This window comes from Lissotriton helveticus, chromosome 5_1 (assembly GCF_964261635.1).
Source record: "Lissotriton helveticus chromosome 5_1, aLisHel1.1, whole genome shotgun sequence".
Taxonomy (NCBI): Eukaryota; Metazoa; Chordata; class Amphibia; order Caudata; family Salamandridae; genus Lissotriton; species Lissotriton helveticus.
In genome coordinates this window covers 1,131,467,967-1,131,494,987 of record NC_136065.1, presented here as the reverse complement: position 1 = coordinate 1,131,494,987, position 27,021 = coordinate 1,131,467,967, and the positions used below count along the sequence as shown (strand labels likewise).

At 41.8% G+C, this 27,021-nt stretch overlaps 1 protein-coding gene across 11 annotated transcripts in view; it reads right to left on the bottom strand.

The window, feature by feature from the left end:
• The window catches only part of ADD3 (adducin 3), a 455,953-nt gene that overhangs the window by 38,994 nt on the left and 389,938 nt on the right, over positions 1 to 27,021 (bottom strand). For all 11 annotated transcript variants that reach the window (XM_078643745.1, XM_078643752.1, XM_078643750.1 and 8 more), the window contains one exon: positions 14,397 to 14,520. In XM_078643745.1, the coding sequence (XP_078499871.1) occupies positions 14,397 to 14,520 (124 nt within the window). The remainder of the gene's footprint in view (positions 1 to 14,396; positions 14,521 to 27,021) is intronic.

Sequence of the window (27,021 nt, the reverse complement as noted above, 5' to 3'; positions counted from 1 at the left end):
TATTGAATACCAAATATGTCTCGTCTGGATTCCACTTGCGGCCCTCTTTCGTCCATCACCAAACACTTCTCTTCAGCTCACTTTTGCAGGTTATTTTTTTAATCCATTCTTTCTCTTAGTTGTTTTTCGGTCATCCTCCCTTTCTCCCTCTTGTGCTGGAACAAACTCTGATAATGAAAAATAAGTCCAGACTCCCAAAAATTAGTTCAGGTGCCCTCCACCTCCAAACACTGTCACAAACTAAATACTGCGTGGCAAATGTATGTATAACAGGCAAACGTGGAACGGAATCTGAAGCAATGTGCAATAACTTATCTAGGGACAAAGGCACTTGCTTTTGACTGTAGTATAGCTACAGTTAAACTAACTCTAAGAACTAGATGCTTTCAATCTTCACTAAGGAAGGGATGATGTACCAGGAAAACGAGAATGCATTTACAATTTCCCATCATGAGTTTCCTGCATTCCATTAGAAATTATACCAATAACAGATTGCTCAATCTATTCTCTTGCTAGTTATCCAGAGCATCCTTTAAGTCAGTCCGCAACTGTTAAAATATCGATCTAAATGCATAAACAACAAGATGTATCGATAGGTTACTACTGCTGATCTAGTACCTTAAATACTGTGCATTGGGAAAATGCAACGTTGCATTCTCTCCGATTGGTTATCTGCTTCTTAACATGGATTCATCCTATGTCGAATACAACAGAAACTACAGCCACAGCTCTTACATTACATAATTGTGCTAGCTCAGTAGAGAACACCCTCACTGATGTTATAAAGGCCTTTGACAAGGTCATATTAGGTTTTTAAAGGCGGCAATGACCAGATGTATGTCTTCAAACTGATAAAAATAAATTACCCACAGCTCTTATGCTGATCAGTCAGACTGTGGAGGGAGGACACGCCAGGGTTTTTCCTCCACTACAGTTCTTTTTTTTGCATTTTAAACTAATCCTATAATTTTCACTATACAAACTGCAGCTAATATTGTCTGACACGTTACCATTTTTCTGGCATTCCAGACACGTGTATTTGTGGGCAGCACTGGCATCACTACAGCAGATGCCAAATCCCTCATATCAGTAATGAAGCAGACAGCAGCAGATTCCTTAATGTAACTAAGATTCAGATTATTTCCCTCAACTTCAAGATTTTAAAACCGAAAGAGGATACAGAATAACTGTGTTAAACAACACTTTCATCAATTACAAAACGTGGCTACTTCAATAGAGAAAGGAACAAACATGTTTTTGCATAATGCGTCATGGCGGATTCGGTTGAAACACGTTACACAGCTGTAACTACAGTTCTTCAGCTTTGGTACGGGTGCTTTCCAATGATGTTGGTGTTCTCCTTGATTGTACTTACTGTCGATGCCCCCAAGAACAGTGTGTGGAGTTTAATTCCACTTTGAGACTCAACTCCTACATAATGACTCAGCTGCTGTAATCCCATTACTTACATCTAACAGAGACCACCCCAACTTCATTTACAGCCTTCCAAACAACAAATAAACTAGTAATGACCTGTAGGAATAAAAGTTTCCTCATAGCACACTTATAACTTCACCCATATACATACCTCTCCCCCGGTTAGTGGACAGATTTATGTTATGTACATCATGCTCCATATCTATCATATAATATGGTCCAACCTCTGAAACCTCCATACCAAAGCTTAATTTCTCCGCAACTAGTCACCCAACTGACTAATTGTACATATATTTTTGGAGGTTATCAAAAACACTTCTTATAGAAGGGCTTCAGATTATCAAGTTGAAGCTATGAAGGGGAGTAGTTGTAGATCAGGAAAAAGCCAACGATTGGGCTTTGGCTCTGGCCAAGTGGCACACATTTAACCTGGAAGAGGGAAAACAGACTGCATCAGCACTAGCCTGACTGGAATACATGACGCAGAAGACGACTCCATAAGACAAGAATAGTATTTCTGATGCAGATCCTTCTACCAAATGTGGAACCCACTAATGCATATCTGTTCAACCTCAAAAGGAATATTTAAAAAAAAGAAAAACAGAAAATGTGGCACATGCATGCCTGTGGCAGCGCAAATACTCCCAATGTCTCTACAACGTCTTACTTCTACAATTATACAAACTTATAAATAGAGGAGCTGGTGCATAGTTTGCCTCAACGAAGAGGAGCAAAGAATGTAATGATTTAGGTGCTACGAAGGATCCTCTACTGTATATTATTTCAAAACCATATAAATGTCCATGGTTCTGCAAATGAAGGAGGTTGTAAAGAAAACTGAGTGATTTGAATAAGGTAGAAATCGAACTGTTTTTGGCACAAAAGCGATAGATTCCAAGCATTACTGCAAGCCATTTGACAGAAATATACTGTCTGCTGAAAAAGACCACAATAGAGCCTCCCTTTTGGAAAAAGGGACTAAGCTAAAGAGCACAAGCCTGCCAGCTGCTTAAGGTCACTTGGTAAACATGCACTCAATATGCTTGTGAGAGAGTACTTGCCAAAAGGAATTGCTATATTCCTATGCTCCAACTGATGGACACCGGGTTCTCTTCGCAGAGTAATTATTTCTGAAATTCCCAAATCTGTCACCAACTAGTTCTTTCAGTTATTTTTTTTTTTTTCCCTCATATTGCGAAATTCTTATGTTTTTCGGAATTTCAGGTGACTGCCTCTAGTTTTTTGTTCTTATCCGGTTCTGCCCCTTGGTCTCTCGTGTTTGGGGAGATTATCATCCTCAGGATGATTTTTAGAGGAGTACCCTTAAACCTTCACATAATAAGAACTCTGGTTTCAAAACGGGGGGAGCTAGCCATTATGACTACTCAACAAGTACCATACTTGTTCGCCAGAGATTGTTTCGCGTTAATCATAGGGCTATTTTCTTCTACCCTGTGCTGTTATTAAGATGATTTTCAAAACTGTCCCAATACTTAAATCTCTTGCTGTTATATCCCCTTTTATCAAGTTTATTAATTCTTACGGCTGAATTTATCCATTCTCTATGTGTTGGGGGGGCGTTCCCGACCCATTTAATGCAGATTTCCCTTCTTGCCAGTACTATCAGTGCAAAAAGTAGATTCTCTTGATTTTTGTTTAAGCCCCCTCCATATGCTATTTCTTCGATCCCAAACAGAGTTAAAGTGGTACTTACAGTTATATCCTTGTTCATGATCATGCTTAAGGTCTTACCCACTTCATTCCAAAATTCCTGTAGATTAGGGCAGCTTCTAAACATGTGAATATCGTCTGCATTATCTTCTCCACATTTCGGACATTTCTTTGTTCCTGCATTTTTAAATTTAGATAGTTTCCTTGGCGTCCAGTATGCTCGGTGTATTGTGTACAGGTGATTTCTTTTCAATGCTGCCGATTTAAGTGTTGACCAGCATTTCCCCGCTGACTTTTGCCAGATTAGGTCCAAATCGGGTATCGATAGAGTTTTACCCCAGATTTGATCTTCGGTGCTTGTATTTCCATCACCTGCATTTATTAACGCCCAGTACCACTTTGCCACCTCTTTTTGTATCGGTGTTATCCTTACCATCTCTTTCTCTAACTTTTCGTTTTCCTTGTTGTATGTAGGAATCGTTTTAGACCAGCTTAAGATTTGATAGTACTTGAATTTAGAAATTGTGTTATCCGTTAATTTTTGAAGTTCTGTCCACGTGTTCAAATTTGAACCATTCAGTAACTGTCCCCAGTAATTAATGTTTGCAAGTTTTAAGGGAGTTGCCAGTGAGTCTTTTACGCATTCTGGAGTACCTGGCGAGCACCAAATTGGAGCCATCTCACTGTAGTATGGAATTTTTAAAGTTGTTCTTATTTGTGTCCACAGTTTTGCTGCCTCCCTTAAGATCTTCAGTTTTATTTTTTTGAAGTACTTGGGGTGTCCGAATTTGAATAAGAAGTGGTCATTAGATTCTGTAGTTGCTTGTAGATGTATTGGGTAATTTTGATGTATTTTTAAAAGCACTCGGGTGTTTTTGAAATAGAACGCCCTGTGATACTCCATCAGATCTGGGCTAGCAAGTCCCCCATCTTGTTTTTTCCTCCGAAGTTTTTTTAGTGATATTCTTGTGGCCTTCGAGGCCCATATAAAACTTGAAATTTCGCTTTGTGGTTTTTTTAGTAATGTTTTCCGAAATTCCAATGGAATTGAATTGAAGAGAAATGTATATTTTGGTATTATTGACATCTTGATGGTGTTAGATCTTCCTATCAGACTTAATGGTAAGGTGGACCATACCTTAAGCAGTTTTCTTACATCTCCTGCTACCTTCATTATATTGCGTTGCGGAATTTTGTTTAAGTCGTGGTTCACTAAAATTCCTAGATATCTTATTTCTTTTTTTATGTTTGGATTTTTGAACTTGGTATTCCAGGTCATGATTTCTGTTTTTGCGTGGTTTACTAAATAGCCCGAGACTTTTCCAAACTCACTTATGATTTCTTCTATCTTTTCTTTGGCTTTGATATAATTGTCCGTAAAAATCATTAAGTCGTCCGCGTATAAGGCAATCTTTTTTTCCCATGTTTGATATTTGAATGGTGTTATTTCTTTAGCATTTCTTAGTTTGTTTGCTAGCGGTTCAATATATAAGTTAAAAAGTAAGGGCGAAAGAGGGCAACCCTGCCTTGTGCCTCTTCCAATCTTCACATCGTCTGTGAGGCTTCCATTGATTAGAATTTTAGATCTTGGTGTCTTATATATTTGCTTCACAGCTTGTAAGAAGGAGTTGCCGATGTTGTTTTTGATCATGACTTTCTCTAGAAAAGCCCAGTTCACTCTGTCGAATGCCTTTGCGGCGTCCACAGAAAGTATGGTGAGAGGAACTTTCTTTTGTGTGGCTACGTCTATTGCGGTCAGAAGTTCTTGAGTGACCTCGTTCAGCTGTCTCCCTTTAATGAATCCTTTTTGGTCGATGTTTATAATTCGTGGCAATACTTTACTTAACCTTGCTGCCAATATCTTTGTGAATATTTTATAGTCCGCATTTAGCAGTGATATTGGTCGATATGATTCACATCTAGCAGGGTCCTTTCCAGGTTTTAAAATAATGGTAATTATTGCATCGTTCCAGGAATCTGGTATACTGCTTTCTTGTTCCAGAATCAGGTTAGCCAGCTCCGTGATATGTGGGAGCAAGATGTCTTTTAGTTTCATGAAGAACTCGTTAGGCAGGGCATCAGGTCCTGCTGCTTTTCCTTTTTTCAGGCTTTTAATGACCTCCTCTACTTCTTTTGTTGAGATCTCTTTATTTAATTCTATCTTGTCTTCTTCCGTTAGGGCTAAGGATGGAGCGTCTTCAAGATAGGAATTGATCATAATTTCTTGTGGATTAGTATCTTCCGTATATAATTCTTCATAAAATGCTCTGAATTCCCGCTTAATTATATCTTCGTCCGTGCTTTGCGTTGTTTGGCCTTCCTGTTGTATGCTCCTTACTTTATTTCTGGCTAAGTCTGTTTTAAGTTTCCACGCCAACCACTTTCCACATCCCTCCCCATATTCATGTTTTGCTAATTTGCTTGACTCCCACTTTTTCCGCACTCTTTCTTCCAAAATGTCTTCTAGTTTTTCTCTGCTCTGTTGTCTCTCTTGCAATAATTCTTCTTTTCTAGTCGTGTCTTGTTCACTTAGTAAAAGAGAATCTAGAGTGTTGATGTTACCTTCCAGATCTGTGATCTCTCTTTTTAGTATCTTATTTCTGAAAGCTCCTAGGCTCAATAACTTCCCCCTTATCACAGCTTTATATGTGTCCCAGGTTGTCTGTTTCGTAGTGCCCGTTTTGTTTTCGAAGAAATGTATTGTTTCAGTTTCCAATTCCTTTAACATTTGTTGTTCTTGTAATATTGCTCTTTCAACTGTGAATCTTCTTATTGTTCCTACTGTTTTGACCTGTAGTGTTAGTTGTACTGCCGAGTGATCTGAAATATGAGCTGGGAGGTGAGCTACACTTTTTACATTTTCTGAAAGTCCTTGGTCAATAAGAAAATAATCTATTCTTGACCTGTGTCCCAATTTTTTATTGTGTAGGGTAAAGGGATGATTTGCTTCTCCTTTCTCTCTCCAGATATCAATCAACTCTAGATCTCTTCTATAAATAGCAATCCACTCCCTCATTCTTGGTAGATTTGCCAGTCTCCCTGGTGGCGACCTATCTAGTCTGGGGTCCATTACTAAATTAAAGTCTCCTCCCAGAATTATAGGTGCTGTGGCTAATAGTAGCTGTGAATATAGTTTTTGTAAGGGGTCTGCATCATCTAGGTTTGGGCCATAGTATCCTGCTATCGTGTATGAGTTGTTTTCAATTTTTACTCTGATAACTGCCCATCTTCCTTTATTGTCTACTTCTACTGAGTCTATTACAGCTTTTAACGATTTTTTTGTGATTATTGCAATTCCTTTGACATTACATTGCTGTGTTGTACAAACACAAGAGTCTATCCATCCTTGAGTTTTTGTTATTTGGGCCCATTCTTCTTTCAAGAGGTGCGTTTCTTGTAAGATAATTATTTCACTTTCAGAAGTTCTAATATATTCTAGGATTTTACTCCTTCTACTCTTAGTCCTTAATCCATTTACGTTCCAAGAGAGAATCTTGATGTCTCTATTTATGCTCCCCATACGTTCTGATCCTTCTTGCCATTCTTCTGTATGTCGAATTTTGTGACATGAAACTCCGGTTTGTTTTTTCTTCTATTCCAGCATATGAGGATTTTTGCTTTTTTCCCCCTATTTTGCGCCCCACCCTTTTTTTTGTGATGCTTTTGTGTTTTTTCTTTTGTGTTTATATTTTCCCTCCCCGGGGAAGCCTCCCTCTTCTTTTCCTTCGGTTATCTTCATAACCCTCCATGTCTCCCCACCCCGTGACTCTTAACTTCTGACTTTTCCTTATAAAATAATTTGAAGCCTTCCATCCATATTCTTTAAAACTTGTTCAGGATTATGTGTCTCAAGGATCTCATCTGTTCTTATCTGTTCTGCTGTTCTTCTCTCCTTTGGTCCCGCATGAGCTCGATAAATGTTTTAACTTCTTCTGGGTCTTTCATATTCCTCATTTTGTTCCGCCACATTATCCTGAGGGATGGTGGAAACTTCATCTGTACCGTAGCCCCTAACTGCTGGAGTTCTGACATCAAATTTCCTAGCTCCCATTGTCTTGTTTGGGAGGCCTTCGACATATCGGATCTTATTCTGAAGGTCCAATTATCTTTATTGAAGTTGCCCTTTTTCAGTGCCTCTCCCAATATTTTGTCTTTTAGCAAATATGTTTTGAAGTTAACAAGTATTTTTCTCGGATTTTTCCTTTCTTTGCTTTTCCCAAATGGGTCTCTGTGAGCTCTTTGAATGTCCTCCTCTAGTTGTGCCTCATCAGTCCAGGGGAAATATTCTGTGAATAAGGCAACTACGTACTTCTTCATGTCTGACCCCTCTTGGTTTTCTGGAACATTCAGGATCCTAATGTTGTTCTTTCTTGCCTGATTTTCCAAAGATTCCATCTTTTCGTTCACTATCTTGTTCTCTTGTCTCAGGGCATTTATTTCGCTTCGGTTTTTTTCCACCCTTTTGTCTAGGGCCACAACTTCATTTTCTACTGCTGTCACCCTGTCACCTAATGCGTTTAGCTTGTTATCTAGCTTTTCACAGACTTCCTGGATTTTGTCTTGTTTAGCTTCCGAAATAGTAAATTTCTCCCTCATTTCCGTCCATATTTTTTCAAGAAGTTCGTCTGTGTGACTTTTCTGAGAAGTCTTTTGCTCGTCTTGTGAACTTTCATCTCCTTCCGTGATCTTCTGTTCTTCTGTGGGATTTTCTTTTCCCCCCTTTTCTCCCTTTTCTCCCTTTTCTGCCATGGGGACTTTCTGGGGCTCTGTTTCTTTCCCCACTTCGTTTCCTTTATTAATCTTCCAAAAGTCCTCTAGTGGCTTTGATTCAAACCTGTCTTTATTCTTGTTTCTGGTTCCTTTTTTCTTAATTTCTGAGGCCGATTTTTCGGGCTCGAAATACTTCTGATGATGGTTTGAGTGAGAAGGAAATGCTTCTTTATCTAGGGAGGAAATGTCTCCTGTTTTCCTTGAATGTGAGAAGTCGGGGGAAAGTATCTGCATACAAACTCGATCTTGGGAATACGGTTTCTGTTGTTGTTGTTGTATTTTAATATAGGATCTTAGTGAGGGTGTCACTTTTATTTTGGAGTTAGTTTTCACTAAGCCAACAGCCCTTTCTTTATGAGGTGGCAGCCTATCGTCTGGCTTGGGATTCTCTTTGACCTCCTTGGTTTGCTTCGTATGTCTTTTTTTTTATCTCTCTTGGAGATATGCCTTTAGGGTATTGCTCTTGTTTCAGGAAGTTCTTATTTCGTAAGCTATAGATTGAAATAGTTTGTTTCTTGCATAACTCTAAGGGTTGCCCACCTTGAGTCTTTGCTGTTACCTCTACTTTGGAAGTAATCCCCTCCGTTTTGTTGTAGCCCTTACTGTCATCCACGTCCACTTTTGTTGTTTCATGTGTGGAACTCATATGCCGGAGATTACAGCTTATAACGTTAGGATCATATGAAACCACTATTCTGGAGGCTTCTACATTCGTTATAATACTTGCAGCTGTCTTTCGAGTGGCGTGTACAGATAGGAGCTTTTTTTCTTTTTTCCGGTATATTTTTGTGCTGGAGTTCAAGTTCAAACTGACGGCGGTGTTTCGTGACCCCCCAGAGTCTTGTGTAAATAAGCGAGCTTCAATTACGGTATGTTTCTTTTCCCTTATGTCCTGCCAGGTGTCAGCGCTAATTAAACCATAGCCATATCTCAGAATTCCACCCGTACAGAGCTGACCCTTACCTTCGCTTCTCTCTTTGTTGAAGGAGTCAGAGTCGCCGTTTTTCCTGCTCTCTCTGCTGCTCGCGCCCCGGAACCGGAACGTCAATCTACCAGCAACCCAGCGACGGCTCGTTCTTGCTTGCGTTGCGGCAGCCCAGAGATTCGAGCAGCACTTCCCTTCCGACCTCTCCTCTGACAGCTCGTGCCGCGAACTCGATTCTGCCCCTGGAGGTCTGCGTTCATCCGATTCCCTCATGCACACCATTCCATGTAGTGTGAGTAATCCTTTCTTTTTCTGCCGCTTATTTTCGTTTTTTACTTCAAACGCGTTAGGCTTCCATTATGGTTTCACGGGGTCGGGAGCTCTCTGGTTGAGCGTCCTACCCAGCCGCCATCTTCCCCCCCTGTTCTTTCAGTTATTAGAGCTTTCCAAGCTCAGTGGATTTAAAATATCAGAAAAACATAGCAGGCAACGAAAAATTCTGCAGAGTAAACTTTATATCCACCAGAATCAACATACCTCAGGGAACCGTACTTTTTAATTCTTGTAGGTAATGATGCCTCTGCAGATTCTTCAGTTTTGAAAGATTCCCCAGTAATATCTAACAATTTGTAAGGAGTTCATCATGTATCACAGATGATTTACCCAAACTACGCTTAACCACCGAACTTTAAAAGTATTTGAGCCTAGGCAATGTAATTTAAACTTTATAAAGGACGATCAAGTGGTTGTCTTGCAAATGTCTTCGGTGCCCCTTCTCAAAAATGCAGCTGTGACCACTGAGTCCACAGTAGAGCACACTTTAATTGAGGCAGATTTAGTTTAAGCTTCCTCATAGCACTCCACAATGGATAGCACTGTCATATAATTGTGTTTTGTTACCGATGCAAACTTACAACTTCCACAAACACAATAAAGTAGACAGACTTGAAAATAGTCATTGTGATTTTCAGATGCAGTTTATACAGTTGTACATCCACCTTAAATGTATGTAGCTAAGAAAATGCTGGACAAACTCGGAACATGAGCAGTCAACATTCACAAGCCATTTTCCCCACAGCAATAGCCCTCCAGTTTTGCCACGCAACTCCAGTTGTAGCTCTGTCCGAACAGGATGTGATGACATAAGGCTTTATGGAGCGAGCCACCATCAGTTTCTTGCTTTTTTGTTGTGCCCAACACAGAGGAGTGTGGTGAAAAACAGAGCATAATAAAGGAGGCCATAATGGCACATGTAGCATAGCACACATTTGGGATCTTAATCCTTAACCTCCACCCGATATGTATCAGCAGAATCCATATTGGTTTACCTTAGAACAGGCAATCTTCTCAGGGCATTTATTATTCCCAAAAAGACGAGATCTGCGGAGCCAAGCCTTGACACTCTAGATCCTGGTCCTATTGTAGATCTCCGGGCGCATTTGAAAAGCAAATTTTAACAAATGATGGAGACAAACTTTGGCAAGAATATGTCCTTCTCCGAGATGCACCAACTTCAGCAGCGGACCATTACAAGGTAGGAGGAGGACTTTCTCATTGAAACACCATCTAAAACCAAATGATCTATACAGTAATTGCAATGCTAAAATCATGCTTAAGTGCTGAGCTGAAACGTTAGAGACCCAATCAAAACTAGGGGTGTTGCACCTATAATTGAATAAAAGTTTAAACTGGCCACAGAGTACCCCACATATATCAGGGGACATGTTTCACCAGATTTGCTTCTGGGCCATACTGCTCCCAAGAGTACTCGGGTATAGACCATGCCATTGTGGCTCACAAGGAACGCAAAGCAGATTAATGCTGCTGGCAGAAGTTCAGCTGTGTGGACTTCTGCATTGTTGCACATAGCCAACTCAGTTGGACTACTGTCAAGATAATAGATCCATCTGGGAGGAGATGAAGTCTTAGTAAAACAAATTTCACAGCCTGCAGGAAGCAGGTAAGGGAGCTTTTCAAGGAAGAAAAATCATCTCTAATGCAACTATCAGGTGCTCCTTAGACACAGCGGTGCAGAGTCTTGAGGAACCAACAACACGTTTCTCCTCCAACTGCTTGCCTGCTTCTGAGTCTCTTGATTCTAACCTGAAGTCTAGCAGCCCCTCCTTAGTGTATTGGTTAATGGACTACACCTTTTTCGGTCCTCAAGTGGACGCTATGTTGGGAAAATTAAAGGAAGACACAGAAAAAGACAAACCTGTGAGGCACACACAAACTCTTGCAATACGGCCGGAGTCACCAATGGACTCGGGAAAGGTGGGTAAACCAATGGTAACTGCTTAGGCTCTGTCAGAGCTGCAGGGGCGGTGCCACCTGCCCCCTCAGCCGCGTCACGCGACCGGCGAGGGAAGGACGAAGAGCAGCAACGCTTCTTTGACTTTTTGTGCTTCGCCTTACCTGACTACTAGTGCGAAGACTTTGAATGATGGTGTTTGCTCCGGGACCAGGCCCTCAACCTCCCGTGGGACCGGGACCTGGAACGACGGGGGCTGACTCCCCGGCATCCAGCCACTTGCGGGACCTCTCCCGCAAAGTTTTCAGGGCCATGGCCCGGCAGTGAGAGCACGATTCGGTGTCGTGGTCGCGCCCCAGGCAGAAGAGACACTCACAGTGCGGGTCAGCCAGCAACATCGTGCGCGGACAGGCCTTGCAAAGCTTGAAACCGGGCATCCCTATGCAACAGGGGTACAGTGTGCTCACAAATTATAACAAAAAAATACTTAGTCAACAAGTGACGGGATACTGCTCTCACCGGATTTGCGCGTGCTGGCGCAGAAAAAGAAAGAACTGATGTCTGCGCGGGTGGGCGTGTCTAAGTAGCTCCAGTGACGTCATCTCGGCGAATATGACGCCAACGTTGCACGCGGAGCCGTACGACGACGCCTATCGACGCGCAGGGATACTGCTGATGAAAGCTTTCCGGATCCAGTCTGATGCCTGGGGATATTCCAAGGTAAGGAATCTATCACTCACGTGTCTCTTTCAGATCTAGTTTAGCTTGCTTTTGTTTATGTAGTCCATAGCTCAGGACTTCCCCACTAAAACAAGCTTTAAGGGCATCCCAGACAATCCCACAGGACGTGGAGTGCCGATTGATTTGGAGGAAGTCCTTTATCCAAACCTTCATGTGGTCGGAAAAAATATCATCCAACAGGAGTTTCCTATCGAAAGTGAAAACCCTTAGGACTATACATATACCAAGTGTGGGAATATCCAACACTACTGGCGCATGATCTGAGGTGATTCTTGGAAAAACTTGTATCTTAATTGCTGTAACTAGTAAAGGAGATACAAAAAAATATATCAAGCTGTACTAATTTGCTATGCGGGTGAGAATACAATGTAAACCCCGGATCGAGCATATGGAGAGTGCCCCAGATAATCTATCAGGCCGTGATCAGACATTAGATGGTGTAATGCCTTAAAAACCCTAGGTTTCATACCTTTATAGTTTTGAATACCAGATTGGAGTTCTCTCCCACCCAAACTAATATTAATTCGCCGCACAGCACAAGTGGGGTAGGCCATAGTGAGAGTTCCAAATTTAACTGCTCAAGAACGAGTGCCTCATCGAAGTTGAAGTCATATAATGTGCACCGCATGAACTTCACTCCCCCAAAATACATTGCAGAAAAGCCCAACGTCCTTGATTATCAGCTAAAACAGGACCTGTTTGTATTGCCGATTAAGCTAACACCGCCACTCACCCCCCCCCCCCCCTGAATCATTGTTGATTGCTTTGCCAAGACCACATAACCCAATTCTGACCGGAGTATCTGCTTTCCCCATGGACATGCGTTTCCTGCAAACACACTAGAATTATTCTCAGATTATTCCTGCGAGACCGATTTTCTAGGTCAACCGGTGTCCACTGAGTGTCATCTTTTAGGGATCGCAGGGTCTCAGTCATAGCCTTCTGTGCTGCCAGTTCATCCTCTGGGCACCAGATACGAGCTTCAGCCTCATTAAACCTAGTAGTAAATTCTGTACAGGTCTTGGCTATGCGACAAACTGAATTCTGCAATTTGCGGCATGAGCTTTGCACCCTACGACTCTCTACACCGGTCTCCTCCCTATGTGTCATGATGGTTTGACAGATCACAGCCACTGAGACCTCTTCTGAAGAACCTGGCACTTTCTTTGACACTCTCCGAATTGCACCCATTGACAGTACCTATCTCTATTGAAAAGGAGTAGTCCCACTATGCAACCAAAGGTGACCTGAATTTAGAGCGTTAATCGAGAAGTCACATGAAGGCGAACAGTGCAGCAAAATATGCTTTCACTTTGGCATCTGCCAAGCCTTGTTCAGCAACTTAAAGTGCAGAACCTCAGAAAGATGAGGCTGGAATTAATCCCAGTGAACCACACCAAGATACTAATTTAGGTCAGAGGCACAAATGAACCCACATGGGGGTAGGTTGTCAGGTAACTGGGATAAAAACCACGGCTTCTTATGGCAAGTAAAAGATCTCTAATGGATAACATTTAATCTCAACACATGTAAACCATCTGGGGACTGGGCTGGAAGACCTGACCATCCTACTGTGAAAGCAGAACTTTTCTGTAGAAAAGCGAATGAAAGCTGAGTTTCAACAGATCAGCATACCAAACCATATTTGTCCAACATGGAGCAATAAGAATTCGTTGTGCCTGGTCTTCCTGCACCTTCTGTAGGGAATGGGGAAAAGACAGCAGACCCCGTGAGTAGCAGCTGAACATGAAGGTGTCCCCCAGGGAACCTTTCAGAGGAAAGTGCAGGGCACAGAATAGGTGAAACTTACTATTCAGAGCCATAGCAATGTGGTCTATGCAGGAACTTCCCAAATCTGAGAAGATCATGTCCTTTGTTTTTCCATAAGGACCCATGTGTGGTGTTCCAGTGTAAGGCGAATTAAGGCATCTTAAACACACAGAAGGTGATTGGAGGAATGCTTGCAATGCAACTAACCAGTGGAAAATGCTCAGGTTAGCATTCCAAACTATTGTTCTTTTGTCCACCATGCCACCTCAGTTTGGACTCAGCCATATGCAAATCAGTCTTGACCCTCAGTGTCATATAATCTGATGTTGCCACATCTGGGGAAGATAGAACCACGACTAAAATTGCCTGGCGCTACCTGGCAGAGTTTGAGAGCTACTGCTGGGGAAAAAGATTACGGATCCAATCTAGCACCTGGAGGACATTCATAAGGTGAGGAATTTGTGGGAAGAAGTATCAATCAGAACTGGCCAATGTTCAGGTGGAACCGATCTGCACCAAGTGGCTATAGCATTGGCAGAGACTGCACTTTAAACCATCATATCAACTAACAAAACATAGAGAGGCACATTCTATCACAATTTAGTGCAAGCTCATCTACGCATACCTACACAAGAAATAAACAAAAATCCATTCAAACTTCAAATGCAACTGGATTCCCTGCCCCCTTTCAACACAACTAAAGTTCTCTCATTTAATTAACATTTTCTTTTTTATATTTTTATAAAGGAGGCAATTTGCAAATTTCCTTGAGAATAATGCTAAGTGAACGCATGGTAACTGGTCGTTATAATAGGACACTGTCAGACTGACCTTCTAAACCCTGCTGCCGGCGTTCAATTTCTTTCTTATACTTTTCCATTTCATTCTCCGTGAGATCACTGAAAGGGTTGGGTGGTGCCGGAGGGGAAAGTTCATCTTCTTCAAACAGCATTGGCTGCAAAGTAAAGTAAACAATTAGCAAGAAGTGTTTGTTGAGAAAATATCTGTAATTCGTCATGTGGGTGGTAAAGGTGAAGAAGCAAGCATTTAACAGCATTCAGAAACGTTTTTAAATATTCAAAACATGAAAAGGAAGTGTGCATGTAATCAATAAGGAAAGATGTTTTTAACCAGTTCCAAGAACTGTAACACACATTTTCAACCACAGCTGGTCAAATAGCAAAGCAATTACAGAGCAGTGTAGCATCAATTCACTTATTGGGTACAGATAGTCAAATACGGTACTCCTTATAGGAAGTATCAAAAACAGACCTGTCTTGCATCATCACACATGCAATGCCATCCTTTCATTTTATGATCCTTTTCCAGCTAAGCTGGCAAGAGTGACTCCCTCATATTTTGTACCTCATTGCAATGGTAAATTTTTCCACGGAGCAAGGTACTGTCCCAGACAGTCTGAAGATTAGACAAGTCAACCCACTTCTCAAAAGATAGGTCGACTCCCTACTGAAAAACTTGCAATGGTCCTAACTGGTCCACTCATTTTTGACATGTACAGAGGATGACACGTTCATTAAAAACTTTACATTACCCGGATCAGTTATTAATTACACTGGGAAAGAATCCACTCTGAGGACATAAGATAGCTTCCTCACTTCTATAATACACAGAGATTGAGAGCCAGGGTCAAATATCAGTAGCACAGAAGGCTCTTTTAGTGTAATTTTGCAAAACAGTTTACAATACAATGTCACATCCCGAAACGTGGTTCGAATCATACCTGATCAACCGTTTCAACACAAAAATCCCAACTAACAGCCTCTCCAGCAAGGAGTTCCACAAGTACCAATGTATTCTCCAACACACTTCACGCTATACATTGAACTGCCCTGCCATCTATACACAGATGACATCTAGCGTTATTTATTTATTTAAAAGGTTTTATATAGCGCTGGCTAGACCCGGAGGTATCAGAGCGCTTTACATGAGTATCAGACCATAGTTACAGGTTACATCGTTACAAAGGTTATACAGTTATTAGAGATAAACAATAACCACAAATACGTAAAGGGGAAAAGCAGGCAAGGGGAAAGATTCAGGGGAGAGGGGGTAGGAGCAGGGGAGGGTGAGAGACACCGTATGGAGAGAGGAGGGGAAGGGCGACGGGGACACAAACCGGTAGAGTCCAAGCAACGTCCAAAGTCCAGTAAGCTGTGATCCCAGGGGAAGTGGTATCCCTTCCCTATCTCTGTTGCGAGAGGTTCCCTTTACGCAGTGGACTCTCTCAGAGGGGTCTCTGAGACTCCAAGGCCTACATACTGGATCCTTCCCCAAAAACGGGAGAGGGGGTGCTTTGGCAAGGGGTGCCATACCATACCTCAGCTGTGAGTGGCTCCCTTGGCGCAGTGTACTCTCTCAGCGGGTTCGCTGAGACTCCAGAGTATAAATATTGGATCTTTCCCCAACAAGGGGAGAAGGAGTGCTTAGTCAAAGGGCACAAAGGACAGGGGGCTAGGAAGAGTAGCAGGCAAGGGGAGAGGTTCAGTGGAGAGGGGATAGGAGCTAGGGAAGTAGAGAAAGAGTACTAAAGGGGAACATATTTAATTAATGAGTTATTATATAGCGCTGACTAGACCCGAAGGAATTAGAGTGCTTTACATGAGGAATAATAATGTTGCAATTAACATCAGTTAAAAGTTACATAAGTATCAAGAAAAGCATTTAAAGAACATAGGGGACAAGGTGAATGGAGCAAGGAAGGGTAAGGGGATAGGGTAAAGGGGTAGGTGGAAGATAAGACGTAGAGACGAGGAGAAAATCTGTCCAAGGTCCGGCTGGCTAGGTGACGGCAGGGGGGTGGGTCCACAACCCATCTCCTCTTTAGCTATCTGGTAGCTCCACCGGGCATCAGGACACTGTAGAGGAGGGAATCCACAGCCCTTCTCTCCAATACTGCCCCATTCCAGTTCAATATTGGCTAGAGGCAACCAATCTAATCAGGGACAAACTGTCTACTGTAATGCGTGAAATCACTAGGCTCATTATAGACAAAAACTCAAATTTATATTCCCACATCAAAGATATAGTGATAAGCAAAGCATCAGATTAGGCTTTTAAGAGGAATAAAGTCCCCGCATCCCTTCAGATGACTTCGAAACTGTCATCCAATCTCTTGTGACAACAGCACCTTCATTTTTACAGGGATCCCTAAAATCACCTGGCTCCTTTATAAGAAGCCCTGAAAGCAGCTACAGATTACAGGAACCAGAAGATTTGACCATATAACTCCATTTCTCCTCACCTAGAGATGGCTTCCCTTGGATGAAGGAAACATACTAGCACCTTGATTCCTAGGAGCAGTGCAAGGACATCAAACATAGTCTAGTGGAGGGGATTGGTGGCTACAACTGAAGCACGGTTATGCACTGTCTGAAAGAAATCATGCATTAGGAGCAAAAAAGAACAAACTGATATGGAGGAGCCTAACATATTGCTCTGTCTTTTATAATTAATACTACATCTTGAAAAGCTCTAACCTGTCCATTAAAACTAAAATATAGTTTTGCTTAGTTTTTGTTTCTGAATAAAATAATTAAAAAATTTCCGTATTCGTTTAATGTATACTTGTGGTTTTTTGTGTATGTTGTTGTAGGTCAAATCATAGAACTTGCTTAGGCATGGGTCCTGAGCTTCCAAAAGCGATTCAGTAGGGGTCCTCAGAATAAGAACTACTGGTATAGAGTATAGCCTTTCCCTCAAGGCACTTATTGGGTATTCAGTCATAAAATTACAAACTTTTATCCAAATAATAGTTGATAATAACAAAGAGTGCAAATATTCTAGCCTGGAAGTTTATCAGAGTGGGCAACCACCTCAAAGACACCTGCCTAGCCCTAGTTAGCACTTGTATTCCATGAAAAAATGCTTCTTTACAATCTTCAACAACATGCAATAACCATTCCCCCTTGAAGGCCTATTGGCTTTGATATATGCTCTTTTCAATAAATACTCCGGGTCGTAAATGTAAATAAGCGGATCACACTTATGGCCTTGATCACTGGATTAGAACCATAAACAAGCCCTGCTGTACTGAGCATAGGGCAAAACGTGAACTACAAGCACTGTTCTGTCCAATCAAATAAAGTACTCAAAGGAGTTTGCACATTTTCTGCTTCATATCAGGCATCAATGTCCACACACCAACATTTGGTCAAAGTGTTGATAGTAGATCATGTTGCAGCTTTAAATATGTCTGCAGGTGAGGGGTTGCCTATAAGAAAGCCACAGTGCTGCCAGTGTGAGTGGAATAAACTCTAGGTAGGGAGTAGTGTGCATTTTGCTTTGGTATAGCAAACTTTAATACATTTAACAATTCATCCAGTAAGGCCCAATTTCCCTAATTGGGGCTGATCAAAAGCTACAAAGAGTTATTTAGTCTTTCTAAGGGTATTGTACAGTCAATTAAGAACATAAGAGCTCTTTAGACATCTAAAGGGTGTATGGGCCTTTTTCCAACCAACTGAGGTGTGGCAAAGAGAAATTGGCAAAATCTCTGACCTAATGAACTGAATGGCTGGAGGTTGGTACTGGCAGGAGGAACCCTCCTTTGAGGGAATGAGGAAGTATAGGGAATAAATGCATTGTACCACTGGTCAGGTGGAACAAGCCAACCTGATCCATTTGGGGCAATGCCTGCACTTTCTGTAGCAGCTTTTGGCGGTCCTGCCTGAGGTGGCGTTGTGTGGTATAAAACTGCAGGCAATATCCACACATGATAATGGAAAATACCCACTACTGTGAGTTAATCTCTTCAGATCAAAGATATAACCTTAAACATCACACAGCAGGCATTCACCTTTGCTGAGGGGAAAGTGGTGGATATCTCCGGCCTTCCCACAGATATTGCTCTGAAAGCTTTGCACAAATTAGGACTTTCCTTAGTGACCTTCTTGAAAACGCTCTGGTTGGTATAGAGGATATTTTGAGGTGGCTCCAGCTTGCATTTTTTTGTCCCCAAAACCCTGATCCTATAGGCTGGGTTTGGAGTGCCTCACAGGTTTGTCTTTTCTGTGTCCTCCTTTATTTTCCCCAACATCGCGTCCACTTGAGGACCGAAAATGTGTAGTCCATTAACCAATACACTAAGGAGGGGCTGCTGGACTTTAGGTTAGAATCAAGAGACTCAAAAGCAGGCAAGCAATTGGAGGAGAAACGTGTTGTTGGTTCCTCTGGACTCTGTGACCGCTGTGTCTAAGGAGCACCTGATAGTTGCATTAGAGACTATTTTTCCTTCCTTGAAAAGTTCCCTTACCTGCTTCCTGCAAGCTGTGGAATATGTTTTACTAAGGCTTCATCTCCTCCCAGATGTATCTATTATCTTGACAGTAGTCCAACTGAGTTGGCTATGTGCAACAATGCAGAAGTCCACACAGCTGAACTTCTGCCAGCAGCATTAATCTGGTTTGCGTTCCTTGTGAGCCAGAATGGCATGGTCTATACCAGAGTACTCTTGGGAGCAGTATGGCCCACAAGCAAATCTGGTGATACATGTCCCCTGATATATGTGGGGTACTCTGTGGCCAGTTTAAACTTTTATTCAATTATAGGTGCAACACCCCTAGTTTGGATTGGGTCTCTAACGTTTTCAGCTAAGCACTTAAGCATGCTTTTAGCATTGCAATTACTGTACAGATCACTTTGTTTTAGATAGTGTTTCTGTGAGAAAGTCCTCCTCTTCCTATACCACACGGAGTTTCACCTTGTAATGGTCCGCTGCTGAAGTAGGGGCATGTTGGGGAAGGACATATTCTTGCCAAAGTTTGTCTCCATTATTTGTTAAAATTTTCTTTTCATATAAGTCTGGAGATCTACAATAGGACCAAGATCTAGAGTGTCAAGGCTTGGCTCCGCAGATCTAGTCTTTTTGGGATTAGTAAATGCCCTGAGAAGTTTGCCTGTTCTAAGGTAAAGCAATATTGGTTCTAACGTATATCGGGTGGAGGTTGAGCAATTTTAATTTAATTAGCTAAAACGTGCACTGAAACTGTATAAGGAAAATGCTACTTACCAATATGCATCTGTTCTTGGCATGTAGAGCTGCAGATTTCCACACTTTGCATTAGATCGCCACCTGGTGTTGGGCTCAGATGATTTCATGTTGTTGTCGTCTTGGAAGAAGTCTTTGTAGTCACAAGACAGGCGACTCCCCCCTTGGATGATAGTGCGCATGGGCATTGGCTCTATCCTTAGATTGTTTTTTTCCGCCGCTGGGTTCGGATGTAACTTTTCCGCTCCGGTTCGAAATCTACCTTTAATAGTAGTTCGACGCGAAAAAACTTTACAAAACAACTTCCGATATGAACAGACATCGACTCGACTTCATCAGCTCGATTCCGGTCGTCGACGCGGGCCTTTGGGCCTATGGGCCTATCCACGCCGTGAGGCCTACAACTCATGGAAAGGACGCCATTCAAAAAATGCCCCAAGTGTGGAGCAAAGTTTCCACACAGTGACCATCACGAGGTCTGTAACCTGTGCAGATTTTTTATAAGACTGCTCGCCTTGTTCTTGTGGTATTTGGTCACTCAGCACTGATGCCAAAGGCGGATTCCAGGTTGACTTCTGTGCCAATCTCGGTTCTTAGACACATTGGTCATGATATTGAGGCCGAGGTGGAGTCTGTTGGAACGAGGTTCAAGCCCTTTGGCATTTAGGGGCCAAGATCATTGTGGAGCAGTGTTAAGCACAGACTGCAGAGGCTTTCTGAAGGTGGTTCAGGACTTGAGGTATGGCCTATAGTACTAAAGGATCTTAAACCTGAAGGCAGATTTTCAGATTGGGAGACAGAGGTTGCAAACCCGATGTTGCTCTGGCACTTAGTCACACTTAGGATAGAATTGAAAGGGGTACTGTCCAAACTTCAACCTCCCAGGACTCATTCACATTTGCCTGTCCACAAAGAGTTAATTTTAATTCAATTCCAAAGTGGTCAGCAATCTCATACTTTTTTTGCGTGTTAAGGGTGTAATTTCAGTCAAGCGATGCCAGGTTTTGACTTTCCGAGCACGCAACCTCTAACCTAAAACAACTTGCAAGGTCTGGGGCAAAAACCAGATGACAGGGGTATCCAAAGCATGCAATCTACCTGGTGCAAAGGCTCATTTTCTTTTTCACACATATAATGTCAAGTGACTGCTGTACTATCAACTCACACCTAAAATGAAGGAAACTGAATGTGACATTCTAGGCAACACAACTTTCAGTCAATCTATCGAGAGAGATTCTTTATCAAGAAATAAGAAAGCAAAAGCACCCCAAGAGTGCACATAGATGGAAGGATAGGGCTGCACAAACAGCCTCACTCTGGCAGAGGTATTTTTTATGAAGGCTTATACAGTTAATAATGGAAATCTCAGCTAGAGACCCACAATTAAATATGGTGGGCAGTCACAGTACCACTGAATTTAATGAAGCAAGAAAGGGTCTGCAGAAAATAAATCTCCTTAAAATAACATGGCACATAGTAAAAATGATTAAACAGGCTGAAACCCTCGGAAACTGGTGGATTATGTTAATGACAGGTTAAAGTTGGCACCTTTAATTTACTGGCTCAAGACATGGCTCAATAAAGAATTAACTCTTAATCATTTGATAATGAAGGAAGTCATGTCTTTGGATCATAGCAATAGAATACCGTGGATGGCCTACTTGAAGAAGTCCTTTATGGATTTGGGCCGCACTGAACTTTTTACAGACCCCTCTGGCATTGTGAAACAAGATGTTGACATCATTAAAAAGCAATTCATGATAAGGGCAAGAATGTGTCGTGAGGAATCGGAACTGTTAAAGCCTGTAGTGAGACGTCATTATCTGCTAGTGAATTCTCTCACAGTAGAACCATATTTATGCTTTGTGACCAAGCCATTTCATAGGTTCCTTTTAACTAAATTTAGATTTAATCGTATACATTTTTATTTGGGAAATTTTAACACATGGGTGAAACCAGAGTCAGCACCACCTTGTATTTGTGATAATTTCTCTGTACAAGACACCATGCATTTTATTATGTTTTGTGATCTCTTTTCTGAGCTGAGAAAGAAATATTTGTTACCTATTCTAAGGGAAGCTGGCTTTTCCCAGGTTAGACCAGCCATGTTTTATCTCCAATCATTGTGTAACACTCGCATCACATTTTGTGTGCAAATTTTTTAGTGGCGGCGGCTAGATCAAGATCACGCAAGACATTATAAAATTTCCCTGTATGAATTGTTTTGTATATTTCTTTTATTACCTTGTTTTTAGTGTATATATTTCGCCCTATGAATTCGATGATATAAAACTGTTTAATTCTGTTTTAATTGTACATAAATGTTTTTATTCTCTTTGTATGATTTTTAACGAAATCGAATAAAGATCTTTTGACTGACTGAATCGGTGTGTGGGCAAACTGATCACTGCATACTGAAAGGTTATTGGTGTAGGTAATTAAAAAACATTGTGTCCAGTAAATTCTTCATATAATAAGGGTTGTCACAATATCCAAAATGAAATGTTGAGGTGCTAAAACACCCAGCCAGACTTGGGTAAAAATATAAGCATCACTTGAAAGTCACTTATCCCAGAAATGTAAAAAACAAAGAATGGAGCACACAGGACAGCCTATAGACTAGAAGTGAGGTTGGAGAACAGAGGAGCCATTCCAAAACCATGAGTGAAAAATCACGAATAAGGTCAGCTCTGATGGGTAATGTGATAGGATCTCCTATTCACATACTAGCTGAAGGATATCTAGGAGGACCAGTCCTGGATATCTGCCAAGCAGCAAGGTGGGCCCCACTGCACACGTTCACCAAGCACTGCTGCCTGGACAGATTGATCCGTCGGGATGGCATTTTGCCTGTTTAGTCCTGCAGGACCTACTAGTCTAAATGAAGTTCACAGACTATTTCTAGAGAGGTATTGCTTGGGTATATATTCTAAGGTAAGGAATCGGCAGCTAGACGTCTATCTAGGTAAAGTTACCTACCTTTGGTAACGCCTGTTCTGTTAGATACTCTCTCTTGCAGTAGATTCCTTACTGACCCACTCTTCCTCCCTGCTCTACTTTCAGATGTATAGGTACAGGACTGCTCCCTGCGCAGGGCCCTAGTTCAACACACACCAGTGATCAGTGTTCTTCAAGGCTTCATTTGCCTCGTGTGGAAAGTAGCTAAAAGAAACTGATGTCAGCGCGCTGGGGGGGGGGGTTGGGGGACAGGACGGGTGCCTATGTAGGTACTGTGCATGTCACTTCTAGCGAAGATGACGCCGCCGACACAACGTGGAGCCGAACGATGTCATCTACAGCCCGAAGGGGACTGCTCACAAAAAAAAAATCCAGATCCAGTCTGATGCCTGGGGGTAATTCAAAGGTAAGGAATCTGTGGCTAGAAGTCTCAATTAGATATGCTTTTTTGTACAGTTGTTCTGTTGGTAAAGCTATGGCTGAGAAAGAACCAAATTCATTGTTTACAAGAATCACTTGAGTCCACTGAAAGGCGTGGTCAAACCACTGTATCTCCTTTTCCAGCCCTACTAATCACTTCTGTTTAACAGAATGAGGTTCCAGCTGGATTTAAGTCCTCAGTTATTAGTTCTTTTCTCGAAAACACCACAGCAAACGCAGCAACTCTTTACAAATAAGATATACCATTCTATATCGTTCTGCCTTCTTCCTGTATGGCAGAAGTCTTGAAAAACAAATTTTTCGAGAGTTAGCCCATTCTGCAGAAGGCACCAAGCTTTTGATCCAGGTCAAGTGGGTTTTTCTCTAAACCAGGGAACTGAATCAGTACTCCGGATGTAGAACTATCACCATCTGCTTCGGAACAGCCTCCATCATGTTCAATCTCTTGGCTACATTAGATACTGAAGCCCACATTTCCTTGGCTACAACACTGCAGAACATTGCATTAGAGGCCTAGCACTAAATGGCTTACGACGTTTGTTACATAAACGCTCAAGTGGACTCCTTACCAATCAACTTTCCGAATTACAGAATGGAAGCACTGTCTTTCTGTCATCTGTCTTTCATACCACGGATCAACGTGATTCCATTAATCAGCCTTCTCAGTTCTAAAAGTCTGAGGAAAATTCTTTCTGGTTACAGGACAATTGTGATTTAACTTGTTACCACAATTCTACTAAAGGAAGGCTTTATGCATTGGATTGTCAAAACACTCCAACTGATTACAAAAATGGCAGTCGGATTCCTTCTGGGTTTTAATAAATATTAATCTATTTCTAGTCGCCTTGTTAGTATTCACTAGTGGAAAGGCATGTATGTGTTGATTGAATTCTTACATACATCATAACTCTCTAACAAAGGCCAATATTTTCCCCCCACAGATACAGAAGTTCAGTTCATCCCAGAGTTCTTAGGTCTTCCACAAAGGCCCAAATGATAATCCTGTCTGTCAGGTGTTCTCAGATAGAAAGCGGTTGGTTTTCTGTGTTTTCAGCAAAGATTTGAACACTCACCCCACTTCTAAATAGCTGACCACAGCTCACCTCCCATGTACAAGTCAAGCAAACACATACATATCTGTAGATTACCTTTCTTCCCCACCCGGCTGATTTCATGTTTTCTTAACACGAACACTGTTTGTGAGAACGGATGTATGACGTTACAACGCATACTTTTACAACGCATACCTTTACAACGCATTTTTTACAACGCAACATCCATTACAACGCATTCCATTACAACGCATACTACCTTTACAACGCATACCATTACTACGCATAACATTACATTGCATGTGTGGTAAGTATTGGATAGTGTAGGGGTAAAAATTACTATTCTAACTCCAGGGGGTGCAACAGTAGGGTAAGTGTTGGATAGTGTAAGGGTACTATGCGTTGTAGTGTCATGCGTTGTAGTGTCATGCGTTGTAGTGTCATGCGTTGTAGTGTCATGCGTTGTAGTGTCATGCGTTGTAGTGTCATGCGTTGTAATGGTTGCGTTGTAATGGCATGCGATGTAATGGATGTTGCGTTGTTAAAGTTTCGTTGTAATGGTAGTGCGTTGTAAAAGTTGCGTTGTATAGGTTGTTTCCCGTGAGAACAAGTCCACATGACAAATCCAATATTTAAAAAAATAAAACTACTTTCTTAAGAAGCAACGTCTTGCTTTTGTGATACATTGCTGATATGTCCTGATGGAAATGAAATGATTACTTACCAGTAGTAGTTTTGCAGCTTGAAGAATTTTCTGGATTCACATGCTGTGCATTATTCCGCCATCTAGTGGTTGTGTCCGGAATGGTCTTCGTCTTTTCTTTTGGTCACTGTCAACCACCATTTGGTGCCAGGTACAACCCATGAGTGACGTCAGACGGTGTCCTAGAGGTTCGACGTGCGTGGTGGCCATCTTCGGATTCTTTTTTCTGTTTCTTTCTTTAGCTTGTAATCCATGAGATGGTTTTAATAAACAGTGATGTAGTGCTTTACTTCCCCACCTGTTTGTTGTCCTTGTAGGGGAGGCCGGGTGGGTTGCATGTGATTCCAGAAAATGCTTCAAGCTGCAAAACTACTCCTACTAGTAAGTAACCATTTCGTTTTGCAGCGTGAATCCTTTTATGGATTCACATGCTGTGCAATAGATTAAGTTGTGGTTTCTCCCGTCGCGGGGAGGCTGTGGTGAAAGGAAGACTTTGCAAACAGGTGTTGAAGCAACCTCTGTCCAATGTGAGCTTCCTTATTCATCTGTACATCCACACATTAATGCTTTGTGAAGGTGTGTGGTGATGCCCATGTTGCTGCTGCGCAGATGGAATCAATGGGTACATTGGCCATAAATGCTAGTGTTGCTCCCTTCTTTCTAGTGGAGTGCGCTGTTGGTTGCATTGTTAGTTCATTTTTTTCCTTGTTATAACATACCTGGATAGCTTGTACTATCCATCTTTAATGGTTGCTTTTGTGACCGCAGTGTTGGTATGCGAGTGTGCAACAAACAATTGTTTTGTTTTTCTGATTTTTTCTGTTTTTGACAAGTATTACAGTAAAGCTCTCCTAACATCCAGGGTATGGAGGCTTCTTTCGGCTTTAGTTTCTGGGTTTTGAAAGAAAACCGGTAGCAGGATGTTTATATTTAAGTGATACTACAATACCACCTTTGGCACGCATTGTGGGTTAGTTTTCAATATCACTCTATCCTTGTGAATCTGTAAATAGGGTTTCTTGTATTGTTAAAGCCTGTAATTCACTTACTCTGCGTAGTGATGTTATAGCAATGAAAAAGGCTGTCTTTAGGGTAATATGTTTGATGTCTGCTGCATGCATGGGCTCAAATAGTTTCATCATTTGTGAGAGTACTGTATTTAAGCTCCATGTTGGTACAGGTTCAGCTCTTGGTGGAGCTATTCTTTTGGCTTCTTCTAGAAATCTTTTTATGACTCGTCTAGTAAAAAAGCTTTTGCATGATTTTCCTCTTGTGTATGCCACTATGGCAGCAAGGTGCACCTTAAGGCTTAAAAAATTGATGTTGCTGTCCAAGATGTAAGTAAGATATGTGATAACAGATTCTTGTGGCTTTATGTCCTGTTTGCGATGCACCATGTGGTGTACAGTTTCCATTTTGCTGTATAGCATTTCCTTGTGGGGTTTTTCCTTGCCTCTGAGTATTTCCATGGTTCCTAACGGTAGATTGAGATGACCAAATTCTATGTATTCAGGCACCAAGCTGCTAGTTGCAGTGTTGCTGGTTCTGGGTGAAAGATCTGGCCCTGTTGCATTGTCAGCAGGTCTTTTTCTGTTTTGATCCTGATCATTTCTCCCTTGGATAGTTCTAGGAGAGTGGAGTACCATGTTTGCCTTGGCAAAAGAGGGGCATTGAGAATCATATTTGTTCCTGGCTCCTTTGCCTTTTGTAGCACCCTTTGCATCAGGGGTATTAGTGGAAAGGCGTAAACAAATGTCTGAGACCAATTCAGTAAAAGTGCATTTCCACATGACCGGTGGTGTGGAAACCTGAAGGCAAAGTATTGGCATTTCTTGTTCTGTATTTTCGCAAACAGGTCTAACAACGGTGTTCCCCAGATGTTGAATAGGTACTGAATTGTTGTCTGATTCAGCTCTCATTCGTGAAAGCAATTATTCCATCTGCTCAGTTGGTCTGCTGTCATGTTGTCTACTCCTGGTAGATGTACGGTCTGTAGATGGATCTTTTGGGCTATTGCCCAATGCCAAATTTCCTGTGCCAGTTTGCTCAGTGGAAAATACCTTGTTCCACCTCACTTGTTGAGGTAAAACATTGTGGTTGTATTGTCTGTTTGTAGTAGAACGGTATTCCTCTGAATATGTTTCAGGAATGCCAGAAAAACAGTTTATCTCTAGGAAATTGATGTGTTTGGTGGAGTCCTGTTCGCTCCATTGGCCATGTACTTTTAGCTGGTTGAGATGTGCTCCCCATCCGTTGAGGGATGCAGCTATAGTGACTGTCACAGACGGAGTTGGG